The sequence below is a fragment of the Rhinolophus sinicus genome, chromosome 15, assembly GCF_057876585.1.
Source record: "Rhinolophus sinicus isolate RSI-liver-muscle chromosome 15, RSI-T2T, whole genome shotgun sequence".
Taxonomy (NCBI): domain Eukaryota; kingdom Metazoa; phylum Chordata; class Mammalia; order Chiroptera; family Rhinolophidae; genus Rhinolophus; species Rhinolophus sinicus.
In genome coordinates this window covers 96,021,480-96,038,625 of record NC_142515.1, presented here as the reverse complement: position 1 = coordinate 96,038,625, position 17,146 = coordinate 96,021,480, and the positions used below count along the sequence as shown (strand labels likewise).

General features: G+C 42.6%; 1 protein-coding gene across 2 annotated transcripts in view; it reads left to right on the top strand.

The window, feature by feature from the left end:
* Positions 1-3,427, top strand: part of LOC109454315 (uncharacterized) — a 41,798-nt gene extending 38,371 nt beyond the window's left edge. For both annotated transcript variants that reach the window (XM_019744816.3, XM_074338123.2), the window contains exons 2-4: positions 3-129; positions 332-392; positions 793-3,427. In XM_019744816.3, the coding sequence (XP_019600375.3) occupies positions 3-129; positions 332-392; positions 793-2,548 (1,944 nt within the window). In that variant the 3' untranslated portion in view covers positions 2,549-3,427. The remainder of the gene's footprint in view (positions 1-2; positions 130-331; positions 393-792) is intronic.
* The last annotated feature ends 13,719 nt before the right edge of the window (positions 3,428-17,146 follow it).

Below are 17,146 nucleotides of genomic sequence, written 5' to 3'. Positions count from 1 at the left end.
AGGACTCAGTGGCCTTTGAGGATGTGGCTGTGACCTTCACCCTGGAGGAGTGGGCTCTGCTGGATCCTTCACAGAAGAAGCTCTACAGAGATGTGATGCGGGAAACCTTCAGGAACCTGGCCTCACTAGGTAAGGATGACAAGTTACCTTCACTTTGTCAATTAGAGAACAAGGGTTTCTTACCCATTAACATTTTTCTAACTTGTAATGTGGGAAGGGAGGCCATTGGTCAATAAACTGGGCATGGTCACAGCTCATCATAGAACTAGAATGTGTGATATTTATAAAATTTCTAATACTTTGGAATCATATTTCTTCGTCTTCATTTTAGGGAAAAAGTGGGACGATCATGACATTGAAGAACAGTACAAAAACCAGGGGAGAACACAAAGGTGAGTCACACAATAGAAAACAGTATCTCAGGTGAGAAACCTGTTATGCTGTGGAATTTTAAAAAGAATCAACCAAAACTACTTGTGCTTCAAATTAATTACTTTCAGGAATTTTTCACCAAATTGCTTTTTTATATATGACATAAATGTTCAGTGTTTGCAAAATAGTTTACATGGAATAGTTTACATTAATGAAGCCAAATGTGAATGTCACTGTTTTGATAATAGCAAGGCTGAAGTTGTCTTCCAGAGCAATTCAGTGTATTCAATGTCCAACAATTTAGACAAGGCAGAAAACGTATACTTTGCTGTAAGTCATAAAAATGCAGTTCGAATATTCTAATAAATATAGAATCATTAACAAAGAAATCATTAATATTGTGCTTTTTGTTTTTTATAGATGTCATACGGTAGAGAGACTCTGCGAAGGGAAAGAGAGTAGTCAATGTGGAGAAAACTTCAGCCTTACTCCAAATCTCAATCTGAAAAACAAAACTCTTCCTGGAGTAAAACCATGGGAATACAGTGTGTGTAGAAAAGTCTTCACACTTGAACCATCACATAACAGGGACATCAGATGTCACACTGGACACAAGCCCTCTGAGTATCAGAAATATGGAGAGAAGCCATATAAGTGTAACATATGTGGGAGAGCCTTCAATTATATTCAGTTTTCTGAAACACATGAAAGAAATCCCAAAGGAGATAAATCGTATAAATGTGAGGAATGTGGGAAAGCCTTCATGTGCCTCAAAAGCCCTCAAAGAGACATGAGCACGCATTCTGTAGATGCTCCTTATAAATGTAAGGTGTGTGGGAAAACCTTTACTTCTTCAACTTCACTTCAAATATGTGAAAGAACCCACACAGGAGAGAAGCCCTATCAATGTAAACTCTGTGGAAAAGCCTTCCGATATTATAAAAGTTTTCAAAGACATGAAAGGAATCACCCTGGAGAGAAACCCTATGAATGTAAAAAATGTAATAAAGCCTTCAGATATCCCAGTCATCTTCAAATACATGAAAGAACTCACACTGAAGAGAAACCCTATGAATGTAAGGAGTGTGGAAAGGCCTTCAGATCATACAGTTCTTTACAACCACACGAAATGACTCATACAGGAGAGAAACCCTATGAATGTAAGGAATGTGGAAAAGCCTTCAGATATTACAGTTCCTTGCAAATACATGAAAGGTCTCACACTGGAGAGAAGCCCTATGAATGTAAAAAATGTAATAAAGCATTCAGTGCTCCCAGTTGTCTTCGAAAACATGAAAGAATTCACACTGCAGACAAACCCTATGAGTGTAAGGAATGTGGGAAAGCTTTCAGATTTTACAGTTCCTTACAAACACATGAAAGGACACACACAGGAGAGAAACCCTATGAATGTAAGCAATGTGGAAAAGCCTTGAGATATTATAGTTCCTTACAAATACATGAAAGGATACACACAGGAGAGAAACCGTATGAATGTAAGGAATGTGGAAATGCATTCAGATGTAACAGTTTCTTAAAAATACATAAAAAATCTCACACTGGAGAGAAACCCTATGAATGTGAAAAATGTAGTAAAGTATTCAGTACTCCTAGTAACCTGCGAATACATGAAAGAACTCATACTGCAGAGAAACCCTACAAATGTAAGGAGTGTGGAAAAGCCTTTAGATATTATCGTTCCTTACAAACACACGAGAGGACTCACACAGGAGAGAAACCCTATGAATGTAAACATTGTGGTAAAGCCTTCATTTGTCGCACCACCATTCAAAGACACATGAAAATGCATACTGGAAACACACCTTATCAATGTAAGGAATGTGGGAAAGCATTCACCTGCCTTAGTTTGTATCAAAGACATGAGAGGACTCACACTGGAGAGAAACCCTATGACTGTAAACAATGTGGTAAAGCCTACAGAGATCACAGTTCCTTACAAAGACACGAAAGGACTCACACTGGAGAAAAACCCTATGAATGTAAGGAATGTGGAAAAGCCTTCGTTTGTAACAAAATTTTTCGAATACACATGATGAGAGTGCACACTGCAGAAAAACCATATAAATGTGAAGAATGTGGGAAAGCTTTCAGTCATCCCTATTCTTTTCGAAGGCATGAAAGGACTCACTGGATAAAAACTCATGAATGTAAATAGTGTGCAAAGACTTCAGTTGGCTCACCTCCTTACATGTGAAGACTCCCACAGAAAAGAACTGAAAATGTAAATAATACGAGAAAGATTGACATAAGTTAATGTAGTTACAATGTTCTAGAAAACTTTCAAGATTAAAGGGTTGTTATTAAAATTGTAAATTAATTGTGTTTACCAGGTTTCTTTCATTAAGTGAATCATTGGACATGGAATTTTTACCACAATAGACCCTTGAAAAATGCAGGGGTTAGAGGTACCTACTGCCCACACAGTCAAAAATTTGTGTATAATTTAAGCCAGTCCTCTGCATAAATGAATACCAAGTTGAAGATCAAAAATACAGTTTGACCCTTGGACAGTACAAGTTTGAAACTGCACAGGTCCATGTTTTAAATTCCATGTAAAAGTGGACCTGTGCATTTCAAACTCGTGGTGTTCAACATTAATTATGATTAATTTTAGAATTAAATATTGAGGTGAAATAATTCTGCAAGTTGTCTTTCAACAATGGCATAACATAAATATGTAGTGATTTTTCATTAAATCAGTTAATAATATTGTCTCTACATTTTTTAATCTCTTTTTAAATTTGTCTCTTTACATTTTGAAGCCTGTTAGATCCATGGGTGAATTCAAGTTTATTTCCAATATGAATTAGGTTTAATTTTTTTTTATGATGCTTTATTTGTTTTGTGTTAAAGGGCCATTGAAAATATTTGTTGGGATTTTCCTACTGGTTTTGTGATAGTTCCTTGGTATCCCTATTCCATTATATATTTTCTCCCTTTCTTACTGACAAAGCTCCTTTTGTGGAGTGATGGGTATTAAATACTTTTTCCATTTTCCATTCTAATAAACAGTTGGAATAAATGTTTAAATATATCAAGTTTTTGAAAGATTTTAGTTTCATGTGAATTACTATTTTCATATTTGGGTCTTTGGTTTTTGTTGTTTCTTCTGACTGACGGTGAATATCTTTTGATTTAAGAAGAGCCCTGTGATAGGCCAAAAAAAAGTGAGAGAGAGCTGGAAATACCACCCCTGTGGGTAATGATACCCCTGTGGGTAACGTTGCTGTAGAGGGCGCAGCTCACTGGCGCATGTGGGAATCCAGCGGCTACCTCGGTGTTAGGAACACTGTGCTCCAACCACCTGAGCCACTGGGCTGCCCCTGAACCTTGATTTTTATGTGTTCCACTCTTCTTTCCACAACTGTAGGATCCTTCTTGGGAAGAATTGAAAGACTGCGAAGAAGGACTCAGTCCCATCAGGCCTTTCTTGCAGCTCTATCTTAATAGAAAACACCCTCTAGGGTTGCATCTTCCTCATCTCATGCACATAAGGAGGAGTGAAGTGAGAGAGCTCCCAGGTCTGTCTGTGGGTTTAAATCAGGCTCCTCAGACAGACCTCTGGACGTAATGTGGTTCTGAAACAAAGGCATATCCCAGTTTTTTCCAGGTGGAAACTAATTCATGGGCATTCGCGTTATGTCTTTCCACGGCAATCCTGGGACCATTTCCAGCTGTATTTTCCCAGCTCAAGCCTACCGTTTGCCTGGCTGTTGGCAAACATCTTAAGAAATCCACACCTGTCCTACTCCAGTAAATTTCTCTGCAGCCCACCTGGGGGCTGTGAGCTGAGAGGGTGGAAGAAGCAGTGGTAGAACCCTGTCATGGGTACAGGCCCCTCAGCTTCAACAGCCCAGCCGTCTCATAATTACTTTCTCTGCTATTTTACTTACAAAGTACTTAAAAATTAACCAACTTTGAGTGAGAAAACAAAAGCTCCAGAATCTGACCAAGTAATAGTCACTCCATTAGTGTCTCCCTCTTCTGACTCCTATACCACGGAGGCTTTAGCATCTGCTTCTCATGCCTCCCAGAGTCTCTAAATCACCCATGATGGCCATAACTTGCCAAGGATATACTGATGCAAGAAGCTGACAACAGACACAGTCTTTCTGGAAATACAGCCTCTCACTGGCCCTGAGCTGATGGGTGATCCAATGTACCCAGCTATCCATGTTTTCCTTGGGTCATGAGTCAGGACCCCTCAGACTTGCTTCACCACAGAGGCCACCTCATTGAAAAGATTTTGGTACCCACAGGATAGAGCCAAAAATCGGAGTTCTGGTGTATCCCACCTACAGTGTGTTTCCCAGTCCTCTGATGGATGCCTTCGTCCTGGAGAAAATCACCCATGTTCTAGACACATTGGCCATTTGGGGAATCCTTTGAGATCACATGTGTGATTATGGACAGTGTGCCACCAAGACACCTAATGGACTCCAGTAGAGAGGTGCTACATTCTGTCCCCAGATCAAACAAGCCATCTGGACAAAAACACACAAGCATCAGCTCAGGTAGTCAAATTCTGGCACTCGTGCTAGCAGTGCAGGATGCCCTGGCCAAGAGTCAGCATCATCTGCACTTTCTCCAGATCCTTTGGCTACTGTCAGTTATCTTGTTGTCTGGTCGCACCATCGGCAACAGGAACTTTTCATCCAAGGTTGTCCCCTTTGGGATAAATGATTCTCTGATTGTGTTGCTCAGAATTACCCAAATACAAAGTATTATTCCTAAACCTTCACATATTAAACTTTAATCTTCAGAGGCTCATTTCAACCCTCAGAGTGGTAAGTTGATTTGATCATAAGAGATAAATTCATGCTGAAACCTAATGGTGTTAACCTTGGCCTTGTAAGCCCACATAATGTAAAATCATTGAGGAGCCTCTGCCCTAAATGTCTAGGCAGAAGCAAAGGAATTCCCTCCTCCTTTCCCATGGCTAATTTAGTGACTGGCCAGTGCTCTGACATAAGAAAACACACCTCTAGTAATGTAATCAATTAACTTAATTCCCAGGATGAGGAAGGCATCCCTATAGCTGATTTCAATACATTTTACAGGGCTCCTTACCCCCTCTGTGTGCTATTCGCTATGATCAGACCATGTTAGATACTCATATAGACATATCACTTATCCTATCTGAAGCCAAAATGCAGGACACCCCAATAAAATCTTTATATATACATATATATATATATATATATATATATATATATATATATGCAAAAGGAAAAGAAGTCCAATAACTAGCATTGTAGTTGCAACATATTCTGGAAAGGAAGAATTCTTGGGATACATTCCAAAACCACCAATTAATAAGGTGAACAAATTTCAATAGGACAATTAGCATGAGAAAGGGAATAAGGAGTAGTAATATTCCAAACATTTCCTGAAAGGTAGGCGTCTAAATTTCACAATGCACAAAAGTTTTGCAATTCAGGCTCATAGGCACCTAAGTGTATCCAGGTTAATTAATAGGTCTGTCACCTCACAATGTTATCGCGCGCGCGCGTGTTGAGAATGCCATGACCCACTCTTCTAGCAAATTAGTTATATAGTTCAGTATATGTATAGCAAACCATCACATTGTAATCTTTTAATATAATTTTGTTAGTTTCCAGGTAAATCTCAAATTTACAAAACGATGTATTGTTTTTTCCGGAACCGGCAGTGGTGGTCCTGGCCTACCCTGGGTCAATTTTGGAGTCTGCGGTGCGTCCCCTCCCGCACGTGGCGTGGGAGTTGGTTCCGCAGGCAAGACACCTAGCGTTCTCTCCCGTCACTGCGCGCTGTCGCTTCGACCCGAAGCCTCTCTGGGCAGCTCTTGCGCCCTCGGTTTTGCATTTCCCCAAATGGTGGTGCGGTGACCACGGGGAGGGTCCTCAGTAGACTATTGTGACTCAGTCTCCGGGGTTTGTGCGTGGAAGGAACTGTGGTCTGGGGGATCCGCAGCCGCTCCTTTCTCCCAAGGATGACCCGGTTTTTTTCCTGAGTTTTCCAACTGTGTGGGTAGCGGAGTCTCTGATCCACGACCCTATCCCCCAGCCTAGCGCTTCCTGGGACTGTCAGTCCCTAATTTCCAGATCTTCCTTGCATTCCTAAGCCAACTGCCCCTCTCCTAGTCACAGCATCGTCATCAAGTATTTGTCCTAGGAGTGCATTTCAAACTGACCCAAGACATTTTAATGTTTTTCTTTTTTCCATAGAGTTATGATGACTTTTTTAGAGATTTATATTTGTTGTGGATATTTTATATGAAATGAAAGCCAAGAATAACCACCTGAAACTTGTTGCTTGAAATCCTTGTACCTCTCCCCTCAGGATCTGCCCTGGGCACACTGTTCTTATGGGAAGTCCTGTGGGTGAAGGCTCCTGTTTGGAAGTTGTCTGGGTGTTGTGTCCTGTCAGCACTGCCCCTCCCTGGGTTCACCTTGATTTATTCACTAATTTAAGTTTACATTTTCAACAGGGGTAAAATATGTTGAATCATTCGAGTTTGACAGACAGTATAAAATAGGTCCAAAGAGCCAGACAGAAATGAATTTCAGAAAAAAATAAAATATTCCAAGATTACATTCCTTTTGTATAGCATTCATCTTTCACTCTTTGTTTCCCCAAACGTGTGTAGTAAATTTCTGAGGTCTGTTTTTCACTTTTGGGTGTTTTCAAATAAAATTCTGGGGCTGAGCCTTGCAGAGCAGAAGTGTTCGAGTATGATTAATTATTTACAAACTAAGTTCTTTTAGTAGAAAAAATAACTGACATTTTTTACCTGAAAGGAATAGGTTTTTGTTTTCTGGGTTTTATATTTGTTTGTTTTGATTTTTAGTTGAACTAGTAAAAGTGGCTTCCTTTCTACATGAATACTGGTTTTAAGTGACATTGCTGGATTGTTGAAACACTGTGTTTGTCACTTTTAAAATATCTATGGTGATCCAGAGCAATTCGGTGGGAAGCTGAGGCCTGTGCTCAGTGACCCAGGTTAATGCCCCTTGAGCTGCAAAGGGAAGTACTTGAAGGCCCAGTGGTTCTTCCTGGGGAGCCTCCCCTGCAGGTGTCCTTCCTGCTCACACCCACCGTGGAGGGGCCTTTACACTGAGAGAAGCTGCAGCCCTGGAGAGATGGGGGTGCAGGAGTACCCAGTGGGGAGTGACGCCCTTTCTTAGGTTTTACTTGTGGTTCCCCAGGCCTGTTTCTAGACATAGGTAGGAGTTTTGCATCCACAGTGCAGGTGCGCTCAGAGTGTAATTTGGGCACATTGAGAAAGTCCATGAAAGGAGTTCTCTGTCTTGGTTTAGGGTTCGTGAACTGGGAGTTAATTTGGGTCAGAACCTTACACTGAATTCAGCTGAGAGTTTCCTCACTGTGAGATGAAGCCCGAAAGAGGGAAGTTTTCCATTATTCCCGGGGGAGGAGGGTGTGGGAGCTCCCTGAGTTCATTCCTGGGGCTTCTCAGGTGTCCCTCCCTCCTTCCCCAGGGACTGACCCACACCGGGGGTTCTGTGTCATCCAGGAAAGTTTGGAATGTAGAACCTTCTGAAAGTGCTTTTCCTTCTGTGGAAAGCAGGCTGTTCATCTGAGCTGATTCCAATATTTGTGTTTCTTTCCTTTGGATCCTTTATTTACTGAATAATGCAGCCCTTTAGCTCTGGTTTCCCTGAGTACTGTGTAATTTTATTCCCTGTGAGAGAAATAACATTATTAGTTTCTTTGGCTTAAAAATGTAAGTTGATTGAGAAAGATATGTCGGTAAGGCAAGTAAATAGTGGAACTAAAGAGACTTTTTGTTCTAGTCTTTTGTTTCAGACTAGAGAACCTCAAGATGTGAGATGAATGTGTTTAAGTTCTCAAGTCCATTTTTCATTTTTACATCAGTGTTTGTAGGTGAGTGTTCCTACACCAAATTGAAATTTTAAAAGGTGGAAGTAATTGAATTTCTATTTTAATTTGATATGAGGAAAATTAATCAAAGCTTTTGAAAATCTGTGAAAATTTTACCGAGTTTAAGCAGTTAAACCCAAACCCAAATTATATCATAATATGCTACTTATTCCTGAAAATACCCCCAGATATAGGGGAAGGACAAAGTGGGATGCTACTTGTCCTTTTAGTTAGCAAGGGATTTGAAAATCCCTTGTGTCCCCACCTGGACGGGCTGAGGGCAGTCCAGGGCTCCCTCCTCTGGCACTGTCACCTTCCAATACACAAGCCCCTGCCTGTGAGCAGGACTGTTGCCCTGGCCCTGCCCCTGACAAGGATTCTTTGCTGGAACAACTTTAGTCAGCCTCTGAGCCTCCTCCCAGGCCTACCTGTGCACGTGCTTGTAAAACCTAGTTTTGGGAGGAACCCTGATGTCAGGTGAACCAGAATCCCCACCCTCCTTTCTCATCCCCCTCCATTATCTGATCAGGTTCCCCCTTCTGCACCATCTGGCGATGTCTGATCACCCAGGCCTGTCTGCAGTAAGAATCCTGTTAGGTCGGTTTAGCAGGAACCCCCAAACCCCTGATTTTTCTCTTCCTAATTTGCCATGCACTGACCCCTACCTGATCTCTAGACGTGAATTCCCACGTGTCTGTTTTTGTTGTTGTTGTTTGTTTATTTGTTTGTTTGCAAACAAAGATCACAGTTCTATTTGTGGACTCCCAACCTAGGCCAAACCCTCACCCTGGAGGAACTCAGACCTTCTGGTCCCAGTCTGGCCTGGCTTGGGCGTCCCTCTTGCTCTGCACAAGGGTGTCCCTCCATCTGGAAACTGACTCTGGAATGCCTTGTGCACTCCTGTGTCCCTGGGTTCAGAAAGAGGTGCGCGAACACCACTGTCCCTGTAGGACCAGGAATAAGTTTTGTTTAAAAACAAACGTTCTGGAAGGACAGGTCCCATCCACTTGCTGAAGCTGGTTCTGTTAAGCCATAAGACCTCTTGCCCAGGTTGTCACTCAGGAACAGGGAGGCGGGTCGTTGTGAACTGTCCAATCAGGGGAGCAGCAGGTGAGGTGGGTGGGGCGACTCTGCAAACCGCGTGGACGCCCTTGGCTGCGCTCCAGTTCGGGACTTACCTGCGGTTAACGGTCCAGTTCTCTCTACTGCAACGTCAGTCCCTCTGTGACTGCACCGGCTGCGGGATCCGGGGACCCCAGACGCCGGGAAATGGTGAGTGTGCGGGGCTGGGTGTCCCAGGACGAAGACGAGGGGCTCGTTGGGACGGACTGTGGCGGACGTGCCTTCCCGCCATCACCTCCAGAGGCTGCGGACCGGAGTCCCCCAAGGCTCAGATCTCAGTCCCTTCCGACTCACAGAGTGGTAGCCGGGCCGGCAATTGGAACCTGGGCGTCCTGTCACTGCGCGCGGCGACTTCGGTACCGGCCCTGGACCCTCTCTGGGCAGCTCTGCGCCCACAGCCCCGCGCCCCCAGACAGTGCGGTGATCACGGGCAGGATAGTCGGGGGACAATCTTGACTCGGGCTCCGGGGTTCGTGGGTGGGAGAACCTGTGGGTTGTGAAGGTCCCTAGTACCTCCTTTCTCCCCAGGGGGCGCCCGTTTTCTCCTGAGTTTTCCAAACATTTGGGAAGCAGGGTCTCAAATCCATGACCCTGTCCCCCCTTCCCATCTTCCTACGGGTGGCAGTAAATCCCTAAATTTCCAAGTCCCTCCCCGCATTCCCAAACGCCAACTCCCCTCTTCCATTCAAGCATCATAATCAACTATTTATTTGTCCTCCGTGCTTTTCAAACACCCAATATTTTAATTGTTTATCCTTTTCTCACAGTCAATAGATGGCTGTTTTAATGGGCTTTATTTTTTTGTCTGTGGATATTTCACATGAGAGAAAAGTAGCGAATAACCAACCTGGAACTATACTGTATGAAATCCCCGTTCCTCTCCCCACAGGACCTTCCCTGGGCACAGACGTCCTATGGGAAGTCCTTTGGGTAGAGGCTCCTCTTTGGAAACTTTCCTGGGTGATCTCTCCTGTCAGCACTGCCCCTCCCTGGGTTTGTCACCTTAAAAAGACTTATTTCCTTTTTTTCCCCCGTCTCCATTTTTCAACAAATGTAAAACGTATATAATCTACAGATCTTGAAAAGCAGTATAAGATATTGTCAAAGACGCATGAGAGGTATTATAAATTTCAGGAAAAAGTACAACATTCCATATTACATTGCATGTGTTAAAAGTTGTTTCCCCGGGCCGGTCTGGTGTCTCAGTTGGTTAGAGCGGGAGCTCTGGGCAACGGGCCTGCCGGTTCAATTCCCACATGGGTCAGCCAGCTGCGCCCTCCACAACTAAGATTGAAAAGGACAACAGCGTGACTTGGAAAAAGTCCTGAAAGTACTCACTTTTCCCCAATAAAGTCCTGTTCCCTTTCCCCAATTAAAAAAAAAAAAAATCTTAAAAAAAAAAAAGTTGTTTCCCCTTTTATTCCTCCTCTGAGCGGATTAGTAGTATTCTAAGGTCTGTTCTTTTATTTTGGGTGAATTCAGATGGATTTCTAGGGCTTAAACTTACAGGCCAGAAGTGTTTAAGTATGATTAATAGTTTATAAAGCAATTTATCATCATGGAAATAATAAACAGCTTTTTTTTTTTTCTTTTTTGGAATGCAATACATACTTGTAGGATTTTTTGTTCAGCCAGCAAAGTGCCTTACAATTTTCTTCCCTTTTTTCCAGGAAGACTGGGTTTGGGCATTTTTGCCAGATTGTTCAAACACTGGGTTTGTGTCAATTAAAATTTCTACGGTGGTCCAGAGCAAGTCCAGTGGGGAGCAGAGGCCTGTAGTCAATGACCCAGGTTAAGGCCCCTTGAGCTGCAAAGGGAAGTACTTGAAGGCTCAGTGGGGAGTCTCCCCTGCACGTGTCCTACCTGTTTACACCCACCTGGAGGGGCCTTTACTGCTCAGAGACCCTGCAGAGCCCTGGAGGGCTGGGGGTGCAGGTGCACATGTGTTGGGGGTAGGGCAGAGGGGTGGATACCCTTTCTGAGGTTGTGGTTTCTTAGGTTTACACATATTTAGACATTTCGTTTGAGTTTTGCATCCACAGTGTAGGTGCGCTGAGAGTGTCATCTGCACAGTGAGAAAGTCTGTGAAGATCAGGTGCGTTTATGATTTGAGAGTTCATTTGGGTCAGAACCTTACACTGAATCCAGCTGAGAATTTCCTTACTGTGAGATGAAGCCTGAGAGGGAGCCTTTTTATTGTTTCCTCGGGAGAGAAGGTGTGGGAGCTCCCAGAGCTCACTCTTCCGGCTGCTCACAGGTCCTTCTCCTCCTTCCCCTGGGACTGACCCACTCCAGAGGCTTTGTCTCAACCTGGAGAGTCTGGAATGTGGAACCTTCTGAAAGCAGCTGTTCTTTTGTCCTGTGGAAAGCAGACTGCTCATCTGAGCTGATTCCAATACTCGTGTTTCTTTTCTTTGGATCCTTTATCGACTGAATAGTGCAGCCCTTTGGCTCTGGTTTCCCTGAGCACGATGTAATTTTATTACCTGTGTTAGAAATAACATTTTTAGTTTCTTGGGCTTAAAAATGTAAGTTGATTGAGAAAGACGATGTTGTTAAAGCAGGTAATTAGTGGAACTAAATAGACATTTTGTTCCTTTCAGGCTAGAGAACCTCAAGATGTGAGATGAATGTGTTTAAGCTCTCAGGTCCATTTTTCATTTTTACATCAGTGTTTGTATGTGCATGTCCCTGGAGAACATTGAAATTTAAAAGGCTTAGGTAGTTGAATTTCTATTTTAATTCTTATGTAAATCTTTGAATATCCTACTATCATTGGGAGCATAACTGAAATCCCTATTGCGGTATAATATGCTACTTATTCTAAAAATAACACCAGTGTGAGATATAGGGAAAGAACAAACTAGGATGCAACTTGTCATTTTAGTTAGCAAGAATTTTGAAAATTTTTGTTTTGTGTGGTATACAGTTTTATAACCGTTAGTGTTTAAAGAAATTAAATTTTACAATGGTTTCTTATATACAAAAGTTAAAATTAAAGACTAATAGTAAAATGTGGTGTATATAAATTTCTCTGTTTATTTTAAATGAATCTGAAAGAAAAGTCTAACTTAAGATTCACTGCCCGTATATCTTGGTCCCTCCGGCCCTGTTACTCCAGCTACCCCCAAATACATTTTTGATTATTTACCAAACTTTCTGTTAGTGTTTATTTATATAAAAATGAGCCATGGAGAATGCCTGTTTTTCTTAGCCATGTTTGTCCTAGTAATGAGCACTCAGACTCCACATTGTTTGATATTTGCTGTGGCTTAAGCCTCCCGTTCCCTTTCCCATGTGTCCCCACCTGGACAGGCTGAGGGCAGTCCAGGGCTCCCTCCTCTGGCACTGTCACATTCCAACCCACGTGTGCACGTGCTTGTAAAATCCAGTTTTAGCAGGAACCCTGAAGCCAGGTGAACCAGAATCCGCACCCTCCTACCTCATCCCCCTCCATTATCTGATCAGGTTCCCCCTCCTGCACCATCTAGCGATGTCTGATCACCCAGGCCTGTCTTCAGTAAGAATCCTATTAGGTCGGTTTAGCAGGAACCCCCAAACCCCTGATTTTTCCCTTCCTAATTTGCCATGCACTGACTCCCACCTGCTGTCTGGCTGTGAATTCCCACTTGTCCTTGCTGTACTCAGAGGGGAGCCCGATCTCATTTTTCCCCATTGTGAAATCCCACCACAATGGTCTGTATACCTGTTGCAATGGTTCTGATAAAACCTGCCTTAAACCATCTTTGACAAGTGGCACTGAATATTTTTTTTCTACAGTACCCTCCAGCCATAAGATCCCAGTCCATTCTTTTTTTTTTAACTCTCTCAAGCCATTTCAGAGCTGCTTGAGAGGCGCCCCCCCCCTCCCCCCGGCAACCTACCCCCATACCTCAATTATGTGAATCATAGCCTTTTCCTAACCTCTGTGTGTGGGGCGGGGGCACTATGCAGGTGACCATAACACTTGGCACTGGGAGCAGCATGTCTCAACGTGACCACCTACCTGGGACTGTCTTCTCTTGCTCTGACTTGCTCACCTGCTCTGCTGCCTGATGGCAGCCGCACTGTGGGCTGCTGGGTGCTGGGGAGCTGGTGCTGTGAGCTGTGCTGCCCCATGGGGCAGTGTTGACCCCACCAAATCCCAGTGCTATGTGCAGTCGACCAGAGCAGGCAGTTTCAAGAATTTCTAGGCATTTGGGAGCAGGCATATGGGGTCAGTCCTCTTTAAAGAGGTCATGGCTCAGTGTCTTTGCCAGAAATTATGGATATGTCAAAGTTGTGACAGAGGCTGAATTGGCCCGGACATACCCTGGGGATTGTGGTGGGAGAGGGTGACCACACCCTGTGCAAGAGGTGGGCCCATGGGGTGGTCACTCCTGAAAGAGTAGTTATTAAAAAAAAAAAGAAGAAAAAAAAAAAAGCTGAGGGGATAAGATAAGATGGCTGGCTGATCTACATAATACCAGAGGGCTCCCCAGGTTCCTTCAGTGCCTCTGCTGCTGCTGCCCTGCCTCTACTGCAGCCCATATCCTGACCCTCGGGGCTATTGGGAACAACACCCATGGCCTCACTGGGGCAGGATGAAGGCATTAGTTCAAACCTGACTACAGGTTAGGTTCTTATACTCTATAAAGCAACCAGTTGTCATAGGGCAGACTTCCAACTTGATGACACTGATTTGAGGCCCTTGAAGGAAAAAATATAACAATACGAGTGTAAAGAAGACACCCTCCCTGAAATATGTTTAGGAACTTAAGATCAAAACAAAACAGGGAAGACAGGAGGGAGGGAACAAGAAAAAAAAACCACTGAAACAAAGGTCTACAATTTGATCAAGTTGAGTATCTAAAAGATACTCAAAGAATTATACAGCAGAAAAGATCAAGGGGCAGTGTTTGGTTTGGGGGCCTCTATAACATGGGTTCTGAATAATTTTGCCATCCGTTGTAATGCACAAACCCTCATGCAAATAATCAATACTAGCTCTCAAATTATAGTTTTATTGGGCTCACACTAAATATAAACAAGTTATCCCTAATAATGTTAAGGGACTTACTAAATATAAATTAGGGGACAAAAGTGTATGTCTCAGCTTAACCATCAGACAGCTCTTCTCTTGCCTAAATTACACTTGCCTAAATTACACTTCCAAATTGACTTCACAAAAAGGGACCCCACAGCTCTTACCCCCCAGCTTAGTTACATAATATGGCTCAATATATATTAAAAAGGGCCTTGAAAAATTGAAAACAGTCATATAAAACTTAGTTAGTGAAGAGGTGATTATCCCCAGTGCTTCTCCTTTGAACAGCTGAATTTGGCCTGTTCTTAAACTTGGAAAGAAAGAAGGAATGACACCTCACAGTGGATTACTGCAACCCGGAGGCTTTGGTCGCACCAAATAAGCCCCTATCCACAGCACACTTTACTTCTGATTTTATCAATTTGAATCTTTTCTCTTTTTTCTTAGTCTAGCTGAAGCTTTGTCAATTGGGTTTGTATTTTCAAACAACCAACTCTTAGTTTCTTTGAGCAGTTAGTTTTGTACTTTCATATATTTTCATGTTACTAATTAATCCCTTCATTTCAGCTTGACAAAATTGTCATAGCATTTCTTGCAAGGCAGGTGTAGTGGTGATGAACTCCCTGAGCTTTGGTCTGTTTGCAGAAGTCTCTCTGTTATTGATTGCCAAGGGACAGCTTTGTTGTATAAAGTGTTTTTGGTTGGCAGTTCCTTTCTTTCAACACTTTGTGTATATCATGCCACTCTGACAGGTTTCAGCTGAGAAATGTGTAGATAATGGGGGTCCCCTTGTATGTGACACGTCGCTTTTTTCTTGATACTTTCAAATTCTCTCTTTGTCTTTGATTTTTTAATAATTTGCTCATAATGCATCTTGGTGAAGCCTTTTTTTTGGGTTCAACCTGTTTCCAGATGTTTGAGATTCATGTACCTGGATGTCCACATCTCTCCCAAGATTCGGGAACTTTCCAGCCATTGTTTCTTTAAACAAGCTTTTTACCCATTTTTCTGTCTTCTCCTGGGATATCCATAATGTTTATATTATTTCCTTTGCTGGTGTCCCCTAAATCATGTAATCTTTCTTCATTCCTTTTTATTCTTTTTAAAAAAATCTTCTATCTGGATCATTTCAAATGACCAGTTTTCCTGTTTCACACATTCTTTCATCTGATTCATCCAGTCAGTTCTTGAAGCTCTATTACATTTTTCATTTCATTTGTTGTATCCTTCAGGACCAGAATTCTGTTTTGTTCTTTACGATTTCTATCTATATGTCAAATTTCTTATTTTGTTCATATATAGTTTTCTTGACTTCGTTGAGTTGACTGTCTGTCAGGCCTTCTTATGCAGGTCTCTGAGCTTCCTTAGAATGATTATTTTTAATTCTTTGTCGGGCAATTTGTAGATCTCCATTTCCATAGGCTAGGATACTGGAAAATCATATGTTCCTTTACTGGTGTCATTTTCCGTGTGTGTTCCTTGAAGCCTTGCATTGCTGTGTTCACATTTGAAGAAGCAGTCACCCCCTGCAGTCTTTACTGACTGACTTTGGGATAAAAACTGTCAACTGGACAAAATAATTTTTAGGCACGGCCAGAGGAATGAGTCGCGGGAAACAAAAATCGGTCTATTAGAATTTATTTGGCGTGTTTGAGCTGCAGGAGGTCAGGCTAGAAAAGACCATAACCTCTCCGAGCAAAAAGGAATATGGAGTTTTATAGGAGGGGGTAAATGAGGCTGTTCCCCCTTCAATGTTTCAGCGGGTTTTCGTTGCATTGTCTCTCACAACAAAGGTTTTTGGGGCACGACTAAGCTCTCCGGTTCCACATTCTAGCCCTCAAGGTGCTGTCTGGACTTCCCAGGCCCACTGATCATAAGTCCCTAGCTGACAAACACAAGCCAACAGGTACAAAGTACAAAGCAAGACAAGATGGTTTTTAGGATAAGATGGTTTCTATATTCCAGGCGGCTTCTCCAGGCCTAAGGCAAATACAAGCCAGCAGGTACAAGGTACAAAGCAAGACAAGATGGCTTTTAAGACAAGAAGGTTTCTTCTCCTGGCCTAAATATGGGCTAACAATAATTTTCCAGGTAGTCCGCCAAAAGAGGATTTATTTGGCGAAGGAAAAAACAAAAACCACTGCAGCAGTGTAAGAACGTGCACTTCCAGCTACCCACATACAGCATTCTGCTCCTCTCCTGAAATGGCTGCTATATATGAGGTTGGACAATTAAGTTCACGAACTTGTTGCAATGATGTTGCTAACCTTTTTTGATATCAGAGGGATTATTCATTATGAATTTGTACCAACTAGACAAACAGTTAACCAAGTTTACTATTTGGAAGTGCTGAAAAAGCTGCGTAAAAAGTTAGACAACCTGAACTTTTTGCCAACAATTCATGGCTCTTGCATCATGACAATGCACCAGCTCACATGGCACTGTCTGTGAGGGGGTTTTTAGCCAGTAAACAAATAACTGTATTGGAACACCCTCGCTACTCACCTGATCTGAACCTCAATGACTTCTTTCTTTACACGAAGATATAGGAAATATTGAAAGGAAGACATTTTGATGACATTCAGGATATCAAGGATAATACAACGAGAGCTCTGATGGCCATTCCAGAAAAACAGTTCCAAAATTGCTTTGAAGGGTGAGCTGGGTGCTGGCGTTGGTGCATAGCTTCCCAAGGGGAGTACTTCAAAGGTGACCATAGTGATT